This window comes from Aulonocara sp. 'chitande type north' Nkhata Bay, linkage group LG9 (assembly GCF_057382095.1).
Source record: "Aulonocara sp. 'chitande type north' Nkhata Bay isolate Kocher_YH1m ecotype deep benthic linkage group LG9, A_spYH_male_GT1.1, whole genome shotgun sequence".
Classification (NCBI taxonomy): domain Eukaryota; kingdom Metazoa; phylum Chordata; class Actinopteri; order Cichliformes; family Cichlidae; genus Aulonocara; species Aulonocara sp. 'chitande type north' Nkhata Bay.
This window is the reverse complement of record NC_141352.1, coordinates 36,303,052-36,328,970: the sequence shown is the minus strand read 5'-3', so window position 1 is coordinate 36,328,970 and position 25,919 is coordinate 36,303,052. Positions and strand designations below refer to the sequence as shown.

The 25,919-nt window shown below is 39.5% G+C and overlaps 1 protein-coding gene across 4 annotated transcripts; it reads left to right on the top strand.

Moving 5' to 3' along the window:
- The first annotated feature begins 2,245 nt into the window (after positions 1 to 2,245).
- Positions 2,246 to 21,746, top strand: LOC147322741 (outer dynein arm-docking complex subunit 2-like). Of its 4 annotated transcripts, none has more exons than XM_086307297.1 (22): positions 2,246 to 2,382; positions 2,991 to 3,238; positions 3,501 to 3,658; positions 4,009 to 4,213; positions 4,350 to 4,456; positions 6,102 to 6,238; positions 6,603 to 6,716; positions 8,791 to 8,918; positions 9,387 to 9,518; positions 9,663 to 9,794; positions 9,922 to 10,075; positions 10,478 to 10,624; positions 10,965 to 11,174; positions 12,062 to 12,295; positions 14,291 to 14,401; positions 14,513 to 14,667; positions 17,558 to 17,738; positions 17,831 to 17,892; positions 18,531 to 18,645; positions 20,137 to 20,325; positions 20,535 to 20,756; positions 21,378 to 21,746. In XM_086307297.1, the coding sequence occupies exons 2-22, from the start codon at positions 3,015 to 3,017 to the stop codon at positions 21,501 to 21,503; spliced, it is 3,243 nt and encodes a 1,080-aa protein (XP_086163423.1). In that variant the 5' UTR covers positions 2,246 to 2,382; positions 2,991 to 3,014; the 3' UTR covers positions 21,504 to 21,746. The 4 variants fall into 4 exon arrangements, with proteins under 4 accessions (XP_086163423.1, XP_086163421.1, XP_086163424.1 ...); XM_086307295.1 differs by having other exon boundaries at positions 8,788 to 8,918; XM_086307296.1 differs by having other exon boundaries at positions 2,274 to 2,382; positions 2,997 to 3,238; positions 8,788 to 8,918.
- The last annotated feature ends 4,173 nt before the right edge of the window (positions 21,747 to 25,919 follow it).

Below are 25,919 nucleotides of genomic sequence, written 5' to 3'. Positions count from 1 at the left end.
TTAGGAGGTGCTAAGTAAGTGTATTTGACCAAATTTTCTCTTAAATTGTTAATACCACAAGTTGCTTTGCATCTTTTAAGGAAGACACTCTAGCCCTCCTGTTGTCCTCATGTCCTGTACACGCCTAGGGTCAAAAATGACCCAAACTCACTAAAAATCTAAAATCTGAAGAACCTTTACCCACTTGTCCCACACCTCTGTTATGGGAGCTATGTCTTGATGCATGTTCAGTCATCCAAGTAAGTAAATCCCCAAAAGTTCTGTTCATCTGGACGTAGCGTCTTCAGTGGGAGGAACATTTTGTCACTCCTCTAAGAGACGACTTTGAGTCTCAGCTGACTGCAGGATTTTCACAACCTTATAAACAGTACCTTTGAACAATGACTGAAACTAGCACCACTGAAAGAACAATGGGCTGTGAGGTCAGTTCCTTGATTATTAATGATTATGGAACCGACCTCAAAGCCCATTGTTCATTCAGTGGGCTAGTTTAAGGCAGCTAGTTTGTCATCACACATATTGCAGGTCTTGACTCGAGGTTATCAAACTGTATCATCCTTGAGAAAGTGTGACAAATTTTCAGTGGCATTTTGGTACTCACTGTATCTAAGAGACACACGTGGCATAGCCATAGTTATGGCTATTGCCAAGTTATGGCAATAGCCATAACTTCATGAAAAAAATCACAATTATAAATTATTTCCCAACACACATAAGATCACCCAGCAGCTGTGTTTTCATACACCTCTCACATGCAAACTATCACACAGAGTGATTTTTATAATTATCTCATTTGTTACACACTAACCTTCCACAGGCTAAATCCTGAACATTTCATAGCTTTTTATTTTACTGGTTTATGTGACTTACTAAACACAAATATTATCCGTGAAACGTTTACTACACTTCTGTGATCATTAAAATAACAAAGTAGTACAGTACAGGAGAACTGGTGCCAGAGGAACAACCTCCTTCTAAACGTCAGTAAGACAAAGGAGCTGATAGTGGACTTCAGCACTAAGCAGGAGAGGAACTACCAGACCCCTGTCATCAACGAGTGCCCAGTGGAGAGAGTGGACAGCTTCAAATACCTCGGAGTTCACATCACGCAGGACCTGTCATGGTCCTGTCACATCAACACCGTGGTGAAAAAGGCCCGTCAGCGTCTCTACCACCTCAGACGCTTGAGAGACTTCCAACTGCCCTCCAAGGTGCTCAGGAACTTTTACTCATGCACCATAGAGAGCATCCTGACGGGAAACATCTCAACCTGGTTCAGGAACATCACCATGCAGGACAGACGACGAGCTCTACAGAGGGTTGTGCGATCAGCTGAGCGCACCATCCGCTCCGAGCTCCCTGACCTGCACTCAATCTACAGCAGACGGTGCTGGACCAAGGCCAGGAAGATCGTGAAGGACCTCAGCCATCCCAACAACAGACTGTTCTCTCTGTTGAGGTCAGGAAAGCGATTCCGCTCCCTGAAGACCAACACAGAGAGACTGAGGAGGAGCTTCTTCCCGCAGGCGATACGGTCTCTCAATCACATCACCACATAATACTGACCCACACATATGGTTCTTACACACACACTGGACATTCCGGACATTTGTTTACACTAGTGGGCACTTCACAACTACACTGCGTGGTCATCTAATCAAATCACTCACTTAGTCACACGTCACTTAAATAAATCACTTTTAAGCATTTTTGCACTGCACAAGACACTTAAATATGTGGATTGCACAACCCTGGACATTACATTTCTTTCATTACCATTTATTACTTGTACAGCTGCTCTTATTGTTCTATATTTCTTCATATATTCTTATATATTTTCTATATTGTGTATTTTGTTGTACAGTTATTTTATTTTTAACTTTCTTTTTTTTTTTAAATTTTCATATTTATTTCCTATCCTATTCATAGTCTTTTATTTTAGGTCACGAGCAGTTGTCTAAGCATTTCACTGCATATCGTGCTGTGTATGACTGTGTATGTGACAAATAAAATTTGAATTTGAATACAGTAAGTGATTGGGTCGTAGGACATGACTTGTAGGCTCCTAACATGTTCACCAGCAGCTGAAAAGATTGCCAACTTCAGTAAGTGACAACAACAACACTTGACACCACCTTTCTTCTTCTTCTTCTTCTTCTTCTTCTTCTTCTCTATATAAAAAGTCGTTTTCTATCGTCATGTGTCAACTGAAACAATTGGTTTTGTGAATTTTGACTTAACTCGCTTGCCGTTTCGTTTACCAGTGTCATGGCAACAAAAGTGGGAGGGGCACTTACTAGAGCCGATAGTGGTCTTGTTTCTATGGACACTGTGGTTGACTAGCTACCAGTAAAGGTGTTGTAAAGCAAGTTAAAATACACGGTAAGTTTGTACTAATACAGGTAAAAAACAGATAGTCATAACGTCATGACAGACAGCGGAAGAGACTTGCTTCATGGTGAATTAATGAGGAATACCTCGGTGTGGTTTCAGTTGTTGTATCTAATATTAGCTGAAGACCATCGGCTTTTCTAATAACGGGACTCTGTAGCATAAAAATACGCTTAACTGTAGTCACTCCTGTCCCAAGAAAGTGTGCTGGTGCTCTTCACAGTCTCGTTAACGCCGTTATTATAATACATTACTTGTTTATTTTTGCATTGCTGTCCTCTAGCGAGTTTTGATTGTTGGATATGTCTTTCTTTTGTTAAAGTTCTGCAGCTAACACAGACGTAAGGGTCTGGCTCTCTAGATTTTATTTAGCTATAATAATGATGGGAGGAGGGAGGGGATTATATAGTGTATATAGTACATGCCATTTATTTGAATGACCCACTATGGCCATCATGATACCAGTGCAAGCATCTGTCTTCTTTTTTTTAAAATTATCCATGAATCCATCCAGAAATATTTATTTATTTCCTGTCATATCCAACAAGCAAACCAAGACTTAAAAGGCTGTTTTAAATGGTTCCTTTGTTAATGTTAAGTTTTAGAGTATCCCAGACACAGCGATGGGGATATCATTGACCAGGGCTGCCCAATGGACCATGGTCAGCTCCAGTACTGCAAAGCTGGCATCCACACCAATGAATGAGTCCTTGTTGAAAGAAATCCTGCACTTTGTGGAGCACTTTAGTTCCCAACACCCACAGGAAGCTGAACATGTGTTTGAGGAGCAACTCCAGTGGAGTACCACTTTAGTGCCGTCTGATTTCAAAACAGACTACGACATCAGGTTGGTCTAATCATGAAGTGGGCAGCTGGCTGGCTCTCAGTATTATGTGTCTGTGCAGGATTTGCTGTCACCATGGTCTCCAAATGTTTTTACCTTAGACATACTCAAAGCTGCATGTGGACTGTAATTAATTTGTTTTTCAGCTTCAGTAAGATTGAGAACGTTCCACTGTATTTCATCAGAAGTACAAAAACAAAGACTCAGATCTCCATTAAGCATTTCAGGCAATTAAAGTTTCTTTTTTGTTTTATTTCCTACTCAGTGACTCAGATGTTCAGTCCCACGAAAGAGATAGTGAGGGCCATCCACTCCTGCAGCTCTCTCCACCGACTGTTTATGTACGCAGCTTCAGCCAGCTCTCTAAACTGCTTCATCTGGCAGATGATAAGAAGTTGGTGGAGGTTCGGGCATGTCTAGAAGGTAAATTTGAGTCCAATTTGCATCCTAAGCAGTCCAACCACCAGCATTCCTCCATAACCCACAGACTTAATGTGTTTGTCCTCCTTGTTACTGTGTACAGCCATCCAATTATGCCACCATTGGTAATTCTTTCTCTGAACTAATATATATTTCTTTAACAGATGGACACATGATGAATATAGTAATACTTATTTCATACTGCCAGTGGATTTGTTATGGAGAGATAATATTAGCTTAGTTTTGAAAAGAAACAAAGTACAGTCAAAGCCAGCTGTTTTTATAGTTCAGAATGAATCCAACTCATAGCATTTGAATTTGAATCGCTAAACCTCCCCTCTTTTGTTGTTCAGAAAACAAAGAGCCCCTGGTTAAGATTCTTGGTAGGAGCTTTTCCTCTGACCTGGCGATAGAAGCCCATGACGATGCAGTAAGTGTGGTAGACAGGACGAAGGAGGAAGGCTTATCTAAGGACTTGGAGGTCAAGGTCAAACTGTTTCAGTTGTTCCAAGACATGGACAAACAGATCCTTGACAAGCTTCTTAAAGACATATCAGAGTGAGTGCTCCACAATATTTCCATTTAGACATGTTCAAGCACATTTGAAACAGCCTATCTGATTGGACTAGGAAGCATATTGAAAAAAGTAACTACTAATGAATTATTGTTTTGTTTTCCTTAATATTCACAAAAGACAAGTAAGGCTGAACCCCAAAGCAGTGAAGAATGAAGTGGAAATCCTTCAAATGTTCTGCGGTGGAGGGGATAAAGGGCTGTTGAAGTCGCTGCGATACACATCAGGTTTGAATCAGTTCCACATTTTACTGGAATACGAGGAAAGCAGTCACTGTTAACTCTAATGCTGCATAAAAGCTGTGTTCTGCTGCTCTCAAAGACATGAGAGACAGATTCCAGTTTACAAAGTCATTTTTCAGCTCAGGTATTTTGCTTCATTGCATTGCATTTAGCAGCATGCACACATAATGACACATTTTATTCTATTCTACAGAAAAAGCAAACAAACAAAACCCCCCCCATTCAAATCCGATTTATATTGCAAGTATAACTATAGACATCATAACCAATGATATCATGCTGTACTGTTAGATGTCAGTAGATTAGCTACTGTAGGAAACATCAAAAACATGAAATTTAGACTGTGCCCCATGATGGCTGCACCAGCTGGTGTGGTTCAACTACTGTTTGCGTAAAAAGAAAATTGTTACACACTATATTTTTACTTTAATTCAAAACAATTTATATAGTGCCAAATCACAACCATCACCTTTATTTTGTAAGCTAAGCACCTAAAATAATACAGAGAAAACCTCAACAATCAGACAGCCCCTCTATGAGCAAGACAGCAGAGAAATTTAAGTGTTTTAATATATTAATATTTCATACTTTAAGGCTGCCTGTTTGTTTAAGGGAGATGAACAACACATTATAATTTTGCATAATCATATCACAGATGATAGACTAAATAAATAGATTTTAGGTAGATGCTTGTGCATTCTTAAAGTCCCTTCACCTAATTTATTTAAAAGTATTTTATAGCATATAACACCTTTAACTCCAGAAAATCATAAATCAAAATATGGATATTACCTGTCCACAGATTCATGGTGACATAGCTGCTCTTTTAACTGTTTGGTATCTTCGCTTTGTTTGGTTGTTGTTGAAATGGTTTACATGATTTTCTGGCTGAGATTCGGAGGTTTCTATGGACACTACTCACGTCGGCACTTATATTTCTGACCTCTTGTTATAACCGATTAAACGCGATCTCCTCCCTTTTGCCCCCATTTTTCTGGGCATGGGTGCTTAAAAAAAACAAACATCTGTCTCCTATTTTTGTGTCACATAGGAAAGAAGCATCAATACCTGATAAGAGACTTATTAATTTGGCCTTGCTGTGTATTATTGTGGTGTTTGGTGCAGTTTTCTTGTTTTGTGGGGTTGTTGTTTTTTTCAAGTGGAGATGAATATCTCTAACAAGTTCATTTGTTCACATTTGCATATCTTAATTTTTAAGAGAAATGTGTTTGAGTTTGTATACTATATGCATATAAGGCAACCATTTCCTTTTTCAGTATTTTTGTGTGGTGCATTTTTCTCTGTTTTAACAAGAGGCACAAAGTACATTTAAGTCGACCTAAGATGGTTTGTTTTAATTTTTACATGGTCTTACTGAGGTGATGCAAAGTGAAACAGGCATTCTTTTTTTTTGGTAATGTGCTGGAAAAGCTTGAAAATGGACCTTGAAAGTGCTTGAATTTGATGCTCAAAAATGCGTATGAACCCTGGTTAGAACCCTAACTTGAGTTCAGGAGATGAGGCTTGAAGCTGAATTCTTTTTTTCTGTGAAATAAACTCGAAAATCAACGGACTGTACCTTTAACCATTTCCAAGGTTATTAAGTTGGCTTTCTTGTTTTTGTTTTCAGACTTTCAATTTTCAAATGGCTATCGTGCCCCCCTGTGGAGACAGGTGCAGGGTGACATTTGCTACCTTGTGATTGAGCCCTGTGACACTGAAACCCTCTACATTACCTGTAGCACTGCTGGGAGTTTTCTCAATGGGGTAAGACTAGAAGTGAAAGGTACGGAAGAGGATTAGGGCCACTGGAAAAAAAAGTGGGCACGTCTTTTTTTTTCTTCTTTTCCTGAATTCTGAGAAAAAAGTCAGAATTCTAACTTTTTTCTCAGATTCTTTTTCCAGTGGCCCTAATCCTCTTCCGTAGAAAGGCAGTGTGGTCCACATTGTGATCTTTTATATTTCTATGTAAATATGACTTAAAACATAATCATTTCATTTTCACACAAGCTTTCAGATATGTTCTAACCTCAGCTCAACTGTAACTTTAACTAACAACAGCTGACATGTGAGCCACAATAAATTGTGGTTTTTGGAATAAAAAAAAGTTAATTTAACTTTGTTTTCACAGGGCATAAAACAGGAGGGGGAGGAGAATGGATATGAGCGAACAAGTGATGCTTATGAAGACCTGGTAACACTTCTGAAGAGCAGATCTCCACATTTTGCTGATAAAATAAACCAGGTAGAGTAGAATTATAGCAATTAACATAAACACATTAAGGTGTGTCTTTTTTTTTGCTGTGAATTGTAACTCTCTAAGCAAAAGTGTGTGGGTTCTCAAATGCCTCTTTGTCTTATGAACCTTCTCTCTAATCCTGTGATTTTATGACTGATGCTGTGTGATTCATATCTGTACACAGAGTTGGGATTCTGTAATCCAGGCTAAAAAATTTCGTTAGAGACCAAACAGACAGCAAAGCAGGGTATGCTTCTGGACATGACTTCAATGATTGAGCAGTTGTTAGTATATGAACCTGCAGTGTCCCTGTTTTTTTTACTTTTTATCAGACTTTGCTAATCAGTCAATAGTCTGCACCAACTCCCAGTTTATATTAGCATGTTGTACTACTCTCAGCCATTTAAGCTGAGTGAATGAATGTGAATTTTTTTGCAATAGTGCAATACTATACATCTGTATATATGCCCAGATATACTGATGATAAGTGGACTACTGGAACTACTACTTGTCCATGTATGCCTTATACATGGACAAGGACTGACAACACAGAATTGATGGATGCTACTATTCCAGCCAATGCAGTAAGAGATCAGTTATCTTTAACACATGTGGGAACTATGGATGAACACAAAAGCCAACATCCACACTGCCCAAGAAGCACCTGGCAGCTCACTGCAATGACATCAATAAAAGATGAAGCTGGAGTTTAAGAGGCTATTGCACAGTGGAAACAGTAGTGAGCAATATGGACATAATGAACCAACTGTAGTAAAAGAGACCAGCAGAATTGAACTAGTTGATACCCAGCTGCCTACAGGGACAGAAGGATCTAATCTTTATCAGAGGAAAAAGATTGTGCCCAACCTCAAGTAGCCACTCAACCAAGAGCAGGAGTCCCCCGGCTCACTGGCAAAATCCCATCAGTGAGGGAACATTACATCACCAGGATCATTAGCGAGGATATCAAGATGTCATTCAGACTGGGAACGTGTAGGCGAATAGCTGCAAAGAGAGGGAAGGTGATCCAAACTTGCTAGAAGATAGAATATCAGATAAAAAGTGCAGCTGCAAGTACCTTCTTATCCCACAGGCCAGTGGGAACTGAGGTGAAGTGAAGGCCTGCCATAGCCAAGTACCTCTAGAAGGTAAAAAAGGTTCTGAAAAGCAAACTGAACAGCAGGAATAAGATCATATGCTGATAGGGCATATGTATTGATGGAATAATAAGCTGGCCACAGGAGGTGATAGGTGGCATTGATGCCAAGACATAAAAAACTCCTTACAGTGCATTGAGGTCTCCACCTGAAGTCCGTGAAACCAACCCCCCTCTCTCTCTCCCTGCTTTCCTGTCTTTCTTCACTGCATCTGTCCAAATAAAGGCTAAAAGCAAAAAAAGGACAGCACAGAGACATTGTGTATAGGAAACATCTGTGCCGCATATGGACTAGACGTCCCCAAGTATCAATGGGAGAAACCACCAAAGTTGGCTGAGAACAACAGGGCTAATTTCCTGTAGTACTTTTGAGTTCCAGGCAGACAAGTACGAATTTGTCCATTTCTCATATAGTAGAACTGGAGAAAGTTGGTTAGCCTAGTAAAGTCAAACTGTGGGTTTGTATATTGACATACGTTTCCAATAGCACTTTGTGTTTTATAAAACACAAGCCAATGAAAAAAGCAATTGGGCATGCTTGGCTCTAGCTAATGCACAAACACAGCCCAAATAAATAAGTCCATATATTGTTGAGTACGGGCTCTTATGTCAATTTTGTGTTTTTAATTATAACTTTTTACTCTTTCGTGGTTTTTATATGAGTCTTCCTTGAGTGGCATGACCAAGACTTTGTCAGACATAGAGTTGCAAAAATGGATGGAAAATACAGCACGCTGATTGACAAGAAGTCAAAGAAATGCTAATCAGCTTAATCAGAATAGCTTTTTTTATATAAGCAAGAATTTGAGAAATGTACAGTCAGACTACAAAGCACTTTACAGTCAAATTTCGCTTGTTTTGTTGCAAATTGGAAGAGGTATTTACATTCATTCTTCAACTTCTCGCTTTCCCCCTTACCAGCAGGCTTCTGCAGTTCAAGAACTATCAACAAAAAAGGAAAAGACTGTGAATGAGCAACTACAGCTTGAGCTGCACACAACACGTAGGAACATATATGAACCAAGACCAAGTGGTATCTTGTCTACATGTGGGTATGTGATGATTCCTCACTTAAGAATTCTTCTGAATATTCATTGCATTGCAGGTATTCTTCTTGAAGAGCAGATGAACTTTGATGACCATGATGCCAAGTCTTTAATGCATGTGTTTAGTGTATCTGCTAAGATGTTATAAAAACATCGTTATATGGTTTAGAAATTCAAGGGAAACCCTCTTTGCTCTCTGCTAAACACAAAACTTAGGAATAAGTATGAGAAAAGAATCCCCAAAAGATCTATCAAATTTGGTCTTTGATTGATAAATAGATCCAGCAAGGGCTGAGCTGTTGCAGCTTTACCTCAGGATATTTGTACCCATCTGAGGAGAAACTGGTCTTTTTAATCTTAATTGCTTAAAAAATGCTGAACCCTGTCCTGAATTGTTAAATAATGATTATGCCAGAAAAATGACCATCTCAAAATAGAAGTAGGTATAATGAGTCTTATTTCACATCATTACAGTAAAACAGAGGAAAATAAAGGCCATAAGAGTTCTGAAGAGGAGGAAAAAAGTCTTAGACAAGGAGCCAAGAGCAAAATAAAAGCAGAATTCTCTGCATCTTCTTCACCTGGACACATGTCCTCCCAAAAACGGTAAGATCTCTTTTGTCAAAACCTACAAGGGTTCCTTCTTGCACTGCAGCTGGGCTAAATTAAACTAAGCAGAGGTTAAAAGTGCAAGGGATCTGATTGTAGCCATGAAGCAGCTATAATGACTCTTATTTCACCTCATTATAGTAAAACAGAGGAAAATAAACCCCTTAAGAGTTCTGAAGATGAGCACAAAAATCTAAGACAAAGAGCCAAGAGCAAGACGAAAGCAGAATTATCTGCATCTTTTTCACCTGGACACGTGTCTTCCCAGAAACTGTAAGTTTTCCTTTTAAGAGTTTCCTCTAGATCTGCAATTGGGGTAAATTCAACCAAGACGTTAGACATATAGGGTTTTGATTGTATGTCTAATTAAAAAGGCAGAAGTTGCTCTTGTGTATTTTAGGAAGACATCAGCAGGAGCCCTGCCAGGGGAACTTTTCAGTGAGAGCTCCACTGAGAGTGAAGAGGAAGAGGAGCAGCCATATCGCCATCCAGAGACTAACACAGACCTGCCCTCTGAATACTGGCAAATCCAGAAACTGGTTAAGTATCTCAAGGTATGATAAGTTCACTCTGCACAACAGAAGCAAACTCAGGTTTCACAAAAACCTCTTTGTGTGTGTGTGTGTGTCTGGACGCCACACAGCACAGTTATTTATAGTTTGCCCAGTAGTCATTTTATAATATCATTACCATTAGATGCTGAAACCTACCATGAGCCAAACTGAACACCAGGAATTCAGCAAATCATTTTTTTTCTATCAGTGTTAACCAGCACAACGCTAAACACTTAAAGTACAAGGCTGTGGCATCAATGAAACAGCTCCAGCATGTGTAGCATTATGAAAAAAAAACAACAGAGTAAGAGGGAAGAGCAGTATAAGAGAATGGAGAATTCTTAATGTTATTTCCTCCTCTCCTACTTTTTAATTCATTTGTGTTTGAAATTATTGTTTCAGGATGGTGACCAGATAGTCACTGTTGACACTCTTTGTGCCATGATGGACTTTAATTTGATGCAGGAGTCATGCCAAATGGCTATCCAGGACACAGGTGGCCTTAAAGTCCTCCTTAACTTGCTGGATACAGATGAACACAAATGCAAAGTGAGTTGCCATGACAAAGTTGGACCTGCATGGCCTGCTGGCATGAACAGAGCTGGCCATGTGTGCCAGCCTGTGTTTTAGTTTCAGAAACATGAGTGCAAGGTAGAAAGCATGCTGTTTAAAAAATGGGGTAGCAATTATTCTATAGCATTCCTAATGAGATGTGTGGGTTGGTGCTTTTCAACTGGGTTGTACTGCAACATTTTATCTACTTTTAGTGGAAAGTTTTGCTACTTTTTTGGCTACTAGAGACCTCTTGTAGGCATAAGTTTCTTTATCATAAAACAAACATAATTTTTAACTGGTTATATTTAATATTAATGTGTGTTCTTGTGATTAGATCGGATCTCTAAAAATACTGAGAACCATCAGCCACAACTCGCAAATCCGTCGGGTTATTGTTGACATGAAAGGCGTGCAGAGCATAGTGAAGATCCTGGACTCACCAGTCAAGGAACTGAAGGCCTTAGCTGCCGAGACCATCGCTAACGTGGCCAAGTTCCGCAGAGCAAGAAGAAATGTCAGGTTATATGGTGGTATCAATAAACTGGTGAGTGTAAGCACAGTAAAATGCAAGTTCAGAGTGTGACATGGCTCAAGCTCTACAATCCCATGGTGAGGAATGCAGCAGGAAAAAACACTGCAGATTTGAGCCTGATCTTTCTGTACTGGTAATAACGAAAAATGTCCAACAGTGGCAGATTTTCCTTGAAAACACAGGTCAGCTTATTTATGATGTAGTATTTCTATGTAATAACCTCAGAAAACCTGAAAACTTTGAGAAAAATTCTGTTTTATTCTGATGAAATCCATATATTAACATAGTTCAAAGGTTTTTTTTGTTGTTTTGGCTTCCTTGAAGTAAAGAATTATGTTCCCTTTTCACACAATAGATGCCTGATAGTGGTCATCAGTTTTTTTTTTAAATTAGAAAGTGGGTGCTGGGTACCAGATAGAATGTCTCCTACATCCTCTGACCTGCATTTGTGATTATTGATGGAGGGATCTTTGACTGGACTGCCTTCCTAATTTAGCCACCATGTCTTGTTTATTTTGTTCAGCTCCAAATCAAATGAACACAGAAAGATGGCTTTAAATGGTCACACTGGGCTTTTCAGCATCAACATCTATCCTGACAGTTTTCCACTCCTAACTTCTCTGTTGTTTTAATTCTCCCTGAATGAAATGTTCTAGTAACAGAACTTTAATCCCACCCATCATGACCAAAAATGAGCTATTTCCATCTGGAACCATCAATTATTACCCAAATCTAGCAAATAAATTTTTTGAGTTTAGTTCTTGAATTTGTGTTAGGCTCACAGATCTTATATGTAGAGAATATCAGATTAAATACAGAGTGTGTTTGCTTGTCTGCACACAGCTTCATCTGTGTGTTTATATACATGTAAGTTTTGGGGTGTCTATATCTCCAATCAGGTAAAGCTGCTGGACTGCCTTCCTAATTTCGCCAGCCTTACTCCCAGCCAGGAGGAGGATATAGAGGTGGCCTGTTGTGGGGCTTTAGCATTATGGAGCTGCAGCAGGAGCACCAAGAACAAGAAGGCCATTCGGAAGGCTGGGGGTATCCCTCTGCTGGGACGCCTGCTCAAGTCTCCACTTCAGAAAATGCTTATTCCAGTGGTTGGCACCCTACAGGAATGTGCTTCAGAGGTGAGAGGGGCCTAGGATTGACAACAAGTCGTCAAATTAAAACATCTATTCAAAGTGTTAAAACAAATACTGCAAATCATTTTTATTAAATGACAATGCCAGTAATTTCCCTTTCTTTTTTATTGTAAATACATTTATAGAACTGATAATAGTTTTGCATTTTCTAATTAGTTTTTATTTTTATTTCATTTTAACTTTAAAAAAAATTAAAATTTAGTTTCAGAGTTAACTTTCTTATTTACATTTTCTTTGTTGTTGTTTAAAAATGTTTAGTTTTTAGTTTCTGCTGGTTTTCTACTAGTTTCAAAGCTTGTGACCATAGGTGAGGGTAGGGACGTAAATAGACCGGTAAATCGACAGCTTTGCTTTCACATTTAGCTTTCTCTTGACCACGACGGACGAGTACAGCAGCCGCAATCTATTTGTCAATCTTCTGCCCCTGTCTTCCCTCAATCAAGGGAACAAGAATCCCTCCACTTGGGACAGCAACGAGCCCCTTATCTGGAGGGGTCAAAATATTTACCCTATTTCTGCTGATGGCCATGGCCTTAGACGTGTAGGAGTTAATTCTCATATTCACTGGTTCATGCTCGACTGTGAATTGCTCCAGTGTGAGCTGGAGACCACCGCCTGCAGCCAACAAGACCACATGAGATACTGGGTGCCACGAACCGTAACTTTCCGATGCTTGGTTGTTCATACAAATTCTGTGCTTAAAGGTTATGAACAAAATGTGTGACATAGGAGAGCACTGGATGAGCACAAAACAATTCTGACTTATTGTCATTCTTTCCTTAACTCTCCCCACAAAGTTGGAAGCATGAACTTGTCAGAAATGCTTTGGTATGCTGAAAATTTTTTAATTCCTTCTACTGGAACTAAGGGGCAAAGCCCAAGTCCTGAAAAACAACCACACACCATAATCCCCCATCCACCAAACTTTACACTTGGCACAGTGCAGTTAGTCAAGTATCACTCCAACCACCAAACCAGACTCTTCCAGCCAGAGAAGCATGATTTTTCACTCCAGGCATGCTTTACAACATGGCATCCAACACTTTGCATTGCACTTATAGATGTAAGGCTTAATTGGAGCTCCTCGGCCATGGAAAACAAATCCATGAAGCTCTCTATGCACTGTTCTTGAGCTAATACCACTAATAGTTGACTGTCGGCTGTCTAGTAGCTAGGAAGTATTCATGGCTGGACTTGTTGCACAGGTGGCATCCTATCACAGTGCAACGCTGGAATTCACTGAGCTCCTGAGAGCAACCCATTCTTTCTTTCTAATGTTTATAGAAACAGTGTGCATTCCTAAGTGCTTGATTTTATATACCTGTGACCACAGAAGTGATTGGAACACCTACATTCAGTGATTTGGATAGATGAGTGAATACATTTGGCAATATAGTGCAGGTCCAATAACAGAACACCATTTGGTTTTACTATTGTTGCCTATATGAGTGTGGAAGTCTCCTAGTAGGAAAACAGAGGCTCCAGACAGAGCACTGTCGAGCACACCACCCAGCAACTCCAAGAAGGGTGGATACTATGGGTACACTGGGTACTCCAAGCGCAAACAACATCCAGGACCTATTCCCTGGCTTGCAGGTGCAGGGATCAAACGCTCTTGTCCACTGATTAAAACTCTAATTCAAGGATGCCCACCGCAGCCCACCACCTCCCATTGAAGGCAACTCTAGACTAGAACAGAGTCCAGTCCTTCTCTAGGAGACTGGTTCCATAGCTCAAGCCATGTGTTGAGGTGAGGCTATATCTAGCCAGTATCTCTCAACCTCACACACTAGTTCAGGCTCCTTCCCCACTAGAGAGGAGACTGGGAGGCTGGGACTCAGTCGCCAGCCTCAATAGCCACCAATTGGTCCTCCATGGCCTTCACTCTTGGCTGCTGCCTGAGACACACTGAGCCTAACCCTACAGCACCTCATGGTTCATTCATGGTTATGTGATCTGTTTATTCTTGTGTCACTACAGGAGAGCTACAAGAATGACATTCAGACTTTAGGCATGATCAAAGATTTGGTCAGAAACCTAAGCAGTGACAACGATGAGCTACAAATGCACTGTGCCAGTGCTATCTTTAAGGTACCGTGTTTCTTGTCTGTGTCTTGGATCCATTGGAGAATAAAGGATTTGGACTAAAAGAGTTCTATACAGTGTTAACATAGCTCTCACTTCTTTCTTTTTGCTCTGCAGTGTGCAGAGGATAAGCAAACCCGTGACCTGGTGCGCAAGTATAAAGGTCTGCAGCCACTGGTCTCACTGCTGCATAAAGCAGACAACAAGCAACTTCTGGCTGCTGCTACCGGAGCAATATGGAAATGTTCCATAAGCCAGGAGAATGTAACTAAGTATGAATACCTCAGACAGCACAGCGGTACCACTCATTAACACACACAGATTTTAAAAGAGAATATAAAAGAGACACAAAGAACAATGTATTCATAACTTTTTAGTGTTCGTTATTAGATGTAACAGATTAGTATGACTTTGACAAATCTCTTGATGAAATAGTTTGATAGCAGTAAAACACTGAATCGTCCACATATGCCCATGCCTTTCGAACATATGTTTGCCAGAATGATGCAGTCTGTGAACACATGAGTAGCAGCGGTGGATATAGAACGCATCCTGCCGACTTCTGTGCATGAGGGACATTATACCATCACCACATGTTATTTTTATAGATTTCAGTTTTTTCCACAGCTAAACAAAAGGATCAGCGTGGATGCTGATTGCATAGACGTCAGGATGTGTTGGTTATTCCCTTCAGTTTAGCAAATGAACTCATAAGCTAGTCTGTTGTAATAATTGTTATGATTTAAAAAAAAAAAGTACTATATGAAGTTGAAAGCTTTTTCCTGAGGTGAGAAAATGCATTTTTTCTTATGTGTAGTTCAGATTTTAGTGGAATTCTAAAAATAATTAGAAAAAGGGTTCAGTAGCACTCACAAGGCTTTCTGCACTTCATATATCATAACTGACACAATGAAAGCTTAACTGGCCATGACTAATTTAGCAGCTTAAAACACTTGTTGTCAGTACAGGGTCTCTGCCTCACTTAATGAATTGTCACACTATAAAACAGTTATCCAGCTACCGATAATGATAATAATAATAACAGAAGAAGCGCTCAGACAGTGCAAACCTCAGCCAAGGCAGCTCACTCTCTGGGCTGTATTTACTTTCAAGGAAACAGTATTGTATTTTGTTCCTATCGTTTTCTTTGTTCTTTGAAAGTGAGGTCAGAGGTCAAATGTTACATGATATTTGGATGAAAACTATAAAGTAATATTTAGAATTCCCATATGCCAGTATCACTTCCTAAATGTTTCCACTACAAACAATGGCAGTAGAATTTTAAGCAGTTTACGACATAAAAGACATTTTATGAACATTTGACCATGAAAGAGAGGTGAGAGGTCCAAAGTAATGTGATATTTAGAATCTCTTATATGCTGTTATCATACAAACAATGGCAGTAACAAACATAGTTTTAAATAGGTCTTTGTACGGTACTTTCTCTATGTTGACAATACACTCTACACTTGAAGCTATTTACCAATTTTTGACCAATTAATTATCAACTCAACCTTTGAGACCTCGGAGGATGTTAGCCAAACTTTAATGGATAGTAAACATGACCCCACTCTACAGCCTTAGACATTTTTATAAGGATTATAAAAACAATTTTAGTGTTTACAGAAAGAATGACATGCATGCATGCACACACGCACAAACACTTTCACGTACATAACCTCCATGGGAGAAGAAATGATGCCATTAATCTTATGTAAAGCACATTTAGTGACACTACAAAGACTAAAAAACACTTTGGTTGTCCTCACTCTAACTTTAACTTATCACAAAGGTTGACAGCGTTCTCTCATTTTGTGGTTTGGTTTCCGTGTGTTGTGTTATGTTGTGTTTTTTGGATGACATGCACAGCTGGATATGAATGAAGGTGAAATTGGCCGCCTCTTCGGGAGGAAACCAGCATGATGTACAGAAAATGTTTTTAATTCCCACTTGAATGTGTAAGTGGATCTGTTTTTTCGAACTCTCTCAGGCTTATCACTTAACCTTCTAGGACCTGGCGTCCACATATTTGGACATCACATTTTGGGTTATTTAGACCAAAATACTCAATTTTGCTCGACAAGGGCCTGATATCCACTTACAAGGACATTATACTGCTACTGTTCTATCAAAATTTTAAACGAATATCCTCATATGTGGCTCTTATTTTTCTTAAAAACAAAAATAAGGCCCCAATGTGACCAAATATCAAAGAGAAATGAAAAATGCATGCCGTAGAGGAGTGCGGGTCTTAGGAGGTTGAAATGTCTAGGTCAGGCAAAAGTTTGGAATGAAGCGACAGAGCCATTACTGTCAAAAAGGAAAGGCTGTTAATGGTAACAGGGTTTTAGGGGCATGCGCTCATTTCAGAATCAGTCACAGGCTGAGTGGCGTACTGAAATGACAATCATTTTTGAATATGTTTTGTTACAGGAGTATTGAGAGGGAAGTCGACTTTCTTCTCTTTTCCGTCATTAAGTTCATGGTCAAATGAGACCCTGTGGCCCACTGCAAACAACAGGATGTTTTTTTCTTTTCTGTGACTGATGATTTACATGGTCTGGACAGCAGCACATATTAGCCATTTTCTTGATTAATGATAATACAGACATTGATTCCATGGTGCAGTTAAAAGGCAAAACTGGAGCCACACAGTGTGCTGGCTGTTGACATTTTACATTTATTTTTGACTTGGTTTTCTTCCCATTGTAGATATGCATGTGTTTTCCTAGTATTTCATGCTGGATTTAGTCAGAAACGGCATGAAAGGAGAAGGGGAGTAGAGGTGGGTTGCAGTGTGGCTTGCAGATGCAACTAAGTCAATGCTAAGTTTGAGTAGTATGCCCTGCATGGGGTTCTAGACATAGTGATAGTCATCAGTCTGTTGTTCAAACCACTTCACACCGTGGTCCAGACATGGTTCAGACTAGTGAATGGATTAAAAAGTGAGATAAGAAGTACTTTATTCATCCCCTGACTTTCCACCTATGTATTTTTTTGCTGCCAATGGTAGCACAAATGTTTACAGTTCCCAGTCTAGCACAACCTGGTAAACACTACTAAACTCTTAGTGTTGTTTTACATTCTTTGGTTAATATAATTAATTGCTAAATTATTCTAAGTGATATCATACAACCCCAGTTTTGTCTTCTTTCCTTAAAGGTTTCAAGAGTACAAAGCCTTGGAGATCTTGGTGAATCTACTAACTGATCAACCCGAAGAAGTCTTGGTCAATGTAGTGGGAGCCCTGGGAGAATTTGCCCAGATACCTGCTAACAAGGCTGCCATCCGTGAGTTTGGAGGCATCAAACCACTAGTTAAGTTGCTCACAAGCCCAAACCAGGTATCTAGATTTTTTTTCTATTTTTGCATTAATGGTGATGCCATGTTTACAACTTGCTCCTTTACCGATTCATCTTCCTGTAATCTAACCAGGCGCTGCTTGTGAATGTTACCAAAGCAGTGGGTGCCTGTGCAACAAATAAGGATAACATGGTGTAAGTCTGTCTCTTTCTGTACATCACAAGTACAATTTACACAAGACAAACTGCCTGTTAAAATGTGATGTGTCTGACTCATATATTCATACACTCACATATTCTTGACAATACGGTCATACCGTTTTACAAAAGAATGACATCAAGTCAAGGATCTAAACACGGTATCATTAACTGGTCATGCATTGATGCTTCAAGAAATCTCCTGTTTTTTACATTTGTAATTATGCAGGTAGGTTACCCTGTTATCCCCGGCTTAATGACAGGTTTTAAAAGCTTTGTTTATTGTACCTGCTGTGTTAAATGTGGTTGTGGTTTAATTCCCAGTGTTTTACTATCGGCCTGCAGTCACTGTTAGGAGGTGAGCTGGTCAGACTAACATACCTAAACCTAAATACAACTTAATGTCAGAATTCACGTTGTTAGTTATCTATTAGTGCTAACTAACAATAAACCCATTACATGTGTTTGGGATAAAAAGCCCAATAAAAAATTGTTAGTATGATAAAATATAGCCAGTTACTGTGGGGAGTTTCACACAGTGGGCAAAATGTGTTTACAATTGTTTATTTGTTTGTTCATTCCGTCTTTCATTCCCTCTTTTCTCACAACACTTCCATGTCTTTCTCTCTCTTCAGAATCATTGACCAGCTTGATGGAATCCGTCTGGTGTGGTCGCTGCTAAAAACCCCCAGTGCAGATGTTCAGTCTAGTGCTGCTTGGGCTCTTTGTGCATGCATTGAAAATGCAGAGGTATGTATTTCTTTAGTTGTCTGTGACTTAAAACTGGGTCTTTTGTGTCTCCTGTTTGTGTGAAGTGAAGCACATATTTATCCTGTAAACCAAAGAGTTCTGCAGTGTTTTTGCCAGACTGAGTAAATATCCTGTGGCATGGCTTCTGATTTCCCAGCTGAAAATCTTCTCTGAACATGCTACCAGCTCCAGAGGCACACAGTTGGGGTGGCTGTAGCTCAGAGGACAGAGCAACCATGCACAGAATAACATTATATTCATTTGTAACCGTGGTATGTTAAAAGCATAGAAAACATATAAACTTATGAAATGCTGTAAATTAAATATTGATGTACCCACTGTGTCCAAATCCAGTGGACTACCACCTTTAAACCTCTAGCTCAGCAGTTTGGACATTTTTGTGTTGTTATTGTGTGCCAATATTTGAACAAGGTTATGCTAAGTTGTGTGGTTAGCAAGGCCAATCCATATTTTGGACCAGTGTAGATTCCAGTTAAATTGAGCTTTAACACAGAAAATAATTTAAGCATCAGTTACTCGTGTTGTTTGTCAGAGTCCACTTCAGTGATTTGAAAGTTGATAGATCGATAGATCGATTTATAGATAGATAGATGATAGATAAAAATTAAAATTAAAAAGAAAAAAAATGTGGAGGAGTTCAAGTATCTCGGGGTCTTGTTCGCGAGTGATGGGAGAAGGGAGCCGGAGATCGACAGACGGATTGGGGCTGCAGCTGCAGTAATGCAGACGCTGCACCGGTCCGTCGTGGTGAAGAGGGAGCTGAGTGTAAAGGCAAAGCTCTCAATTTACCGGTCGATCTACGCCCCTACCCTCACCTATGGCCACGAGCTGTGGGTAGTGACCGAAAGAACGAGATCGCGGATACAAGCGGCAGAAATGAGCTTCCTCCGAAGGGTGGCTGGCCTCTCCCTTAGAGATAGGGTGAGAAGTTCGGCCATCCGGGAGGGGCTCAGAGTGGAGCCGCTGCTCCACATCGAAAGGAGCCAGCTGAGGTGGTTCGGGCATCTGACAAGGATGCCTCCTGGGCGCTTCCTGAGTGAGGTGTTCCAGGCATGTCCCACCGGGAGGAGGCCCCGGGGCAGACCCAGGACACGCTGGAGAGATTATATCTCTCGGCTGGCCTGGGAACGCCTTGGTGTTCCCCCGGATAAGCTGGAGGAGGTGGCTGGGGAGAGGGAGGTCTGGGCCTCTTTGCTTAGGCTGCTGCCCCCACGACCCGGCCTCGGATAAAGCGGATGAAGATGGATGGATGGATGGATGGATGGATGGATGGATGGAAGAAAAAAAATGTAAATGCTTGCATTCTGTTTTTATTTACATTTTAAAAGGCATCCTGATATTTTCTGGAAACAGGGTCGGGCTTTGTTAGTACTTATTCACTGGATCCACTGGACTGGATTCTTAGGACTGCTCCCCTATTGATCATCTTCTGTGTTCATTTGCAGCTAATAACAGACTTTTTGACTCTAGGATGCAGGAGAAACTGCACGCTCGCTCATCGGTGGATTCCAACTGATTGTTAAATTGCTGAGCTCAACAAACAATGAGGTGCTGGCAAGTATTTGTGCTGCCATCTGCAAAATAGCCAAAGATGAGGAGAATCTGGCAATCCTCACTGATTTCGGGGTTGTCCCATCGCTGGCCAAGCTGACTAACACAGTAAGAACACCTCACAGCTGGAGAAAAACAACAGGGTTGTAGTGTTGTTGTCAGTATTCATATACCGTCTTTATGCTGAGTTTAGGTGCTCTTTAATCACTCACTGCTGTATGAATCCAGCTAATGAGGGGTGCATTAGTAGACACAACTTGTTCTGGGCAATGTAAAAAATGCTGTCTGGGATTCAGTAGCGTCTTATTTCTCTCCAGACTCATGACAGGCTCCGTCACCATCTTGCTGATGCCATCGCACAGTGCTGCATGTGGGGCAGCAATAGGGCATCATTTGGTGAGGCTGGAGCTGTGGCACCACTTGTGCGTAACCTTAAGTCGAAAGAAGGCTCGGTACAGCGGAGCACAGCCATGGCCCTGTATCAGCTGTCAAGGAATCCCAACAACTGTATTACCATGCATGAAAAAGAAGTAGTTCAGGTCAGTTACAGTGCTGTGGTACCTAGATATCTGACTCCAAAATTCAGTCACATTCAAACTGCTTTTTTGTTTCCTCCATTTAGACTTACATTTTTATTAGATTTTTTTTAACGGGTGGTAAGAATGTGCCAATTTAAGAAATACTTTTTAAATCTGTGTCTATGTTTGCCCTTATTAATGTACCAGTTAAGAGTTGCAACACTACTCCATAATGTATATTTGGATTTTAATCACATGAAACACAAATGTTTCACACACACTCCTCGACACTGAGCAGACTGCTTTTGTATTTTTCTACAAAATAATGTGGTTATAAGTAGAAGAACAGCAGTTTTTTAGATTTTAACCGGACTTATTCTGTAAGTTCACAGCTTTTTCATCCACAGGCTAGCTCACTTCATCTTCTGGTTTTTCTGGGAAAATCCTAGGAATGCCTTGCCTCTGCTTCTTTGCTAACCACACCGATGTGTGGACTGGTGTATTATAATGCATCTCATGCTTTGAAATGTGATGTGTTTCTGGTGTTTTAATTCAGTTTTGAGAAACACTCTTTAGTAAATGAGATTTGTTGGGAATACATTCTTCTGCTGGTTGTCAGCTCTGTCCTGTATACTTCCACAGCCACTGATCCACATGATGGGATCCGATGACGAGGAGCTTCAAGAAGCTGCTGCCGGCTGTGTGCGCAGCATCCGACTACTGTACATGGCTAACAGGAATGCTGAGTTATTCACTTTTAGAAACTGATCACAGCAACACCCCTGGATATGTAAGAGGGACTATACAAAAATGATCAGCGCAGTTATGTAATGTGTTACTTTAAAGAACTGTGTTTTTCCAGGCTTATCAAATTTCGTTTGGACCATTTAATTGTTAGAAAAAAAATTCCTACACTTTCTGCTCTAATAACGAAAGTGTTCACTGAACTGTCTGAACTGTCTTTCAGATATATTCTATCTGTTGGTTTCAAATAAACTGCTTTACCTTGATCGACGAGTGTATATTTGTTGGCTTTCTTGTTTCGATTTCAACAGGGAACTTTGATCCTGAGCTCCTACTTTACAGCTCAGGTGCCTACAACAGAGTATTAGGACCGATTTAAGAAAAAAATATGTTCATTTTGAGAAAAAAGTTGAAAGTTAAATGTGGATATTAAAGTTGTCATTTGAAGTCAAACAACTGCCACAGCTGCTTGACCCTCTACAAAATGCCTCGTATCGATGAGGTAGTGAAAACCTTGATCAGTCATCTTATTGTGTCTTGTGATATAGCATACATGCTCTTTACTGCATGAGGCTATAACAGTGATATCCTTGCATCTGTTCATTGCCAACCATTTCACTTTGTACAAATCCAGCCAACTCTTCAAGTTTGAAGATAATCTGTACTCAGGTCTACTAATTTATAATTACTCAGGCTTCATTAATGACTAGTTATAATATTGCTTTGCAGTATTATGTTCCAAACGGAAGGACTAAATACCAGCCAAAGGGGGTTTTCACAAGCTGGCAACTCTGAGTAGTATTTCAGACTCAGGAGGGAGCCGGGACAAGGTAACTGCGCTCACACTGCAGCAGGAATGGAGCCACGTTACTGAGACTCAGGACAGGGATGATGTAGAGGACAAACACGTATACAACTTTGAACGAACTGGACCGAGTTTGCATGGCTCTTTATTCTCACCTGTAACCCCATATAGAAAACTAAATGTCATAAATGGTGACACAGGTTGGAACTTAAAAATACTGCTTGGGTGTTTAGTTTCTGTGCTTTTGTTGCACGGAATTAGCGCAATGTTAATGATGAAAGCTCAAAGGTGCTTCTCTTGTCAGGACAGATTTCAGTATTTAACTAGAAATTACAAGTTGAATAGAATAGAATTGAAGTTTACTGCATTGATGCGCACGAGTCACATAACATTTATTTAGCCACTGTACTCATAATTGATCTGCTGTCTGCACGCGTTCTTCACAGGGATGGCTGTGGCTCAAGTGGTAGAGCAGATCAGCTACTGATCGGAAGGTCGTTGGTTCGATCCTTGGCTTCCCCAGTCTGCATGGCGAGTATCCCTAGGCATGATACTAACCCCAAATTGCCCTCCGATGTGAATGCAGGTTAGTTTGCACTTGTGTATAGAAGTGCTTGTGAATGAGCCATGTTGTATAGAGTGCTTTGAGTACTCCGGGAGAGTAGAAAAGCACTATATAAGAATCAGTGCATTTACCATTCACAGGTGAGACTGAGTCCTTTACAGCTCAGGAAAAGCAGACTTCGAGAAAGACTTTCATTTAAGGGCTCACATGATAATGAATTCATAGGAAATTCATATATTGTCATTTTTCATCTTGTGTAATTTCACTTTAGTGATCTTTTATGAGTTGATGTTGTAGCTCTACTCACCAGTCATAAATAGTGAGGAGGTAAAATTATTAACAAGATAATCGACCTCTGTTAGAGTAGCGTTCAAGTAGCTGCTCTGCTCTGTGTTGGTACAGGGCATTGACGATGATAACAGTGGGTGGATTATATCCTAAAAACGTAGTTACCGCACTTTTAGAATGACATCTACTGTGAAGAAATCTACTCCTCACTACTGTATCATCTGGACGTATCGTAGCGTACGTCCAGATGAACAGAATCAACTTATATTTGGACGACCTAAATCCATGACAGTCATTTTGGCAGTAATGCCATGACTGGAATATTAGCTTCTGTTTTTTGAATGCAAAAAAAGCATTTGAACTACAGACTGCATTTGTAGGTAAACAATACATTTTATATAGACTATATCGGTAATGTAACTTGCAATACAAAGTTATGGGAAGCTTAAACTTAGTTTCAGATTAATTAAATCTGAGACTAAGTTTCATTGTAAGCTTAAAGTTTCAGGTTGTCTAACTAAAAATATAGTATATAAAATTGATAACATTTAAAATATAGTGAAATAACACAAGCTCTAATAGTGGCAATATATTGTTTGTTGTGCAGCAGAACAGTGTCCAGTATGTTGGCTGATATATTTTTTGTTTTGAAAATAAAATTTGGATTTTAACTCCATTACAAGAAGTGTTGTTAATTATTTTTGAATTATATTTGCAGTGTTAATCTAGAAATATGAGAAAAAAACATCATGTGATCTAGTTGGATTTAATTTGTGTAAGAAAAAAATGTTTTCTTTTAATTTATTAGCACTTGGTGTTTAGTGGGTATACAATTGGTATTTCACACTGAGATTAATCGGGTTATTCTTATTACTGTGTACTTGCAATGACTAAGTTGTCCTAACTTAGTGATCTTACGTTGGACTAGACCTTACAGTGAAATGTGTGCTCCTCTCTCCTTTTGTATACATTTCTGTTTTTGTTTTTTAAATTGCTGCTGTCTTACAATGAATATTTTATTCCTGCAGTTGGTGTGAAGCATCCTCAATTTCGTTGTACATGTACAATGACAGTAAAGGTCTCACCAGGACTTGTACATGGGGAGTAAAGTCAAAACGGCAGCTTTGTTGCTGGAAAACTCTAATACAGACAACAAAACCAAAAACTCAAACAGCACAGAGAGGGTGTATGATGGTTAAGCCAGTACCGTGACAAAAGGGCAGTTCTGTTCTATTTACTGGGGACATTTCATTCTTGCATGTACCAACTTCCTGTTTGTCATTCACAGTAAAATAAAAACGCACAATTTAATTTCAGCACTTTTGTCATCACAGGTTCACACAGAACCCTCTTCACCAAATGACCAAGGAATAAGCTCAACACAAACAAATTGGCCATATCGAGCTCAACAATGTTTAATGTCCTAACAGGTGATTCTTTGAGACCACAGATTTTCATTCATTCATTTTTCACAGTTTATTGTTGTGCTACGAGAAGTGATGAGTATACTTTTAATAATCCAGTAATTAATCACAGAGCTGGGAGATGAATTGAATTATGATTTAAATCACAATTCTGGCTTTTAACAACCAATTAAACAAGCTCATTGGGATAAAAACTCATTTGAATCATTCATCAGCTTGCGTTCCGTTAACTTTGAAGATCTCATTTGTTCATATTTTTTTTGCTTTGAATCAACATCTCCTCTTTCCTTTACAGGTATCTCTTTCACCTCTCCCTAAAAGCCAAAATTTGCTCTCAGTTTAGTTCAGGTTGAATAAGTGAACGTGCCTACAGAGCCGTCATGGTTCATTACTCAACCCTTTGGCCTGAGACATCGATCAGTGAAAACTGTGGGCCAATAAGGAGCGTCACATGCCTTCTGAAGGTGGGTGTCATGTTGAAAAGGAAGTGTATCCTGTTCAATGTCTATTTTAAAAATGTATTTATTTTAAATATATCTACATTTCAGAAAATCTCATCATTCGAAACTGAGTAAATCCAAAATGTTTCACTTAATCACTTTGTCAAAAGATTAAAATTTCTTGTATTTAATCTTCCAAAATTTGGTGCAGTTATATTCTTGTCTGGTAACAATAATAGACTCAGCTGGCTCTTTTCTTTTCTCTCCTTTAAAAAATGCTACATTGTCTTCTTCCACACATAAATCAATGTATGTTTTGAAATAAGTCAGATACAAAATATCACATTCTGCTTTATTAAACGGTATTCTGCCATGTTCAGATTTTTGAAAGGTTTAAAAATAGGTTACACGTTTAAATGAAACACGAAGTTGGTAAGAATGAATTTGTTCAACTCACAGACAATGAAATCAAACAGAAATCAGGGCATGAAATGTAAACATTTTTATTGACATTAACTTGAAGCGCTGAATTAGTTGTGTTTTCGGTTCAATTCAGTTCACTTCAATCTGTAAGGGAGTTTACAGTGTTATTATACTATATCTATATATATATATATATATATATATATATATATATCTATATATATATATATATATATATATATATATATATATATATATATATGCTAAAAAACAATAATTTTACAGTGTTTATTTATCGGATAAAGTAAGTTAAATTTCATCGTTATTATTGTCCGGCTGGAAGCAGCAGGGGTGTCAAAATTCAGAGGCCATATCCACCCGAGGCCTTCGCGGTCTAAGTGCGCCGGGTCCTCCGAAAGCCAGGTAGGCTGAAGTGAGCGACTGTGAAATTGGACGGTCAGAATTACGTCACGAGCTCTCTCGGTGGAGATCAAC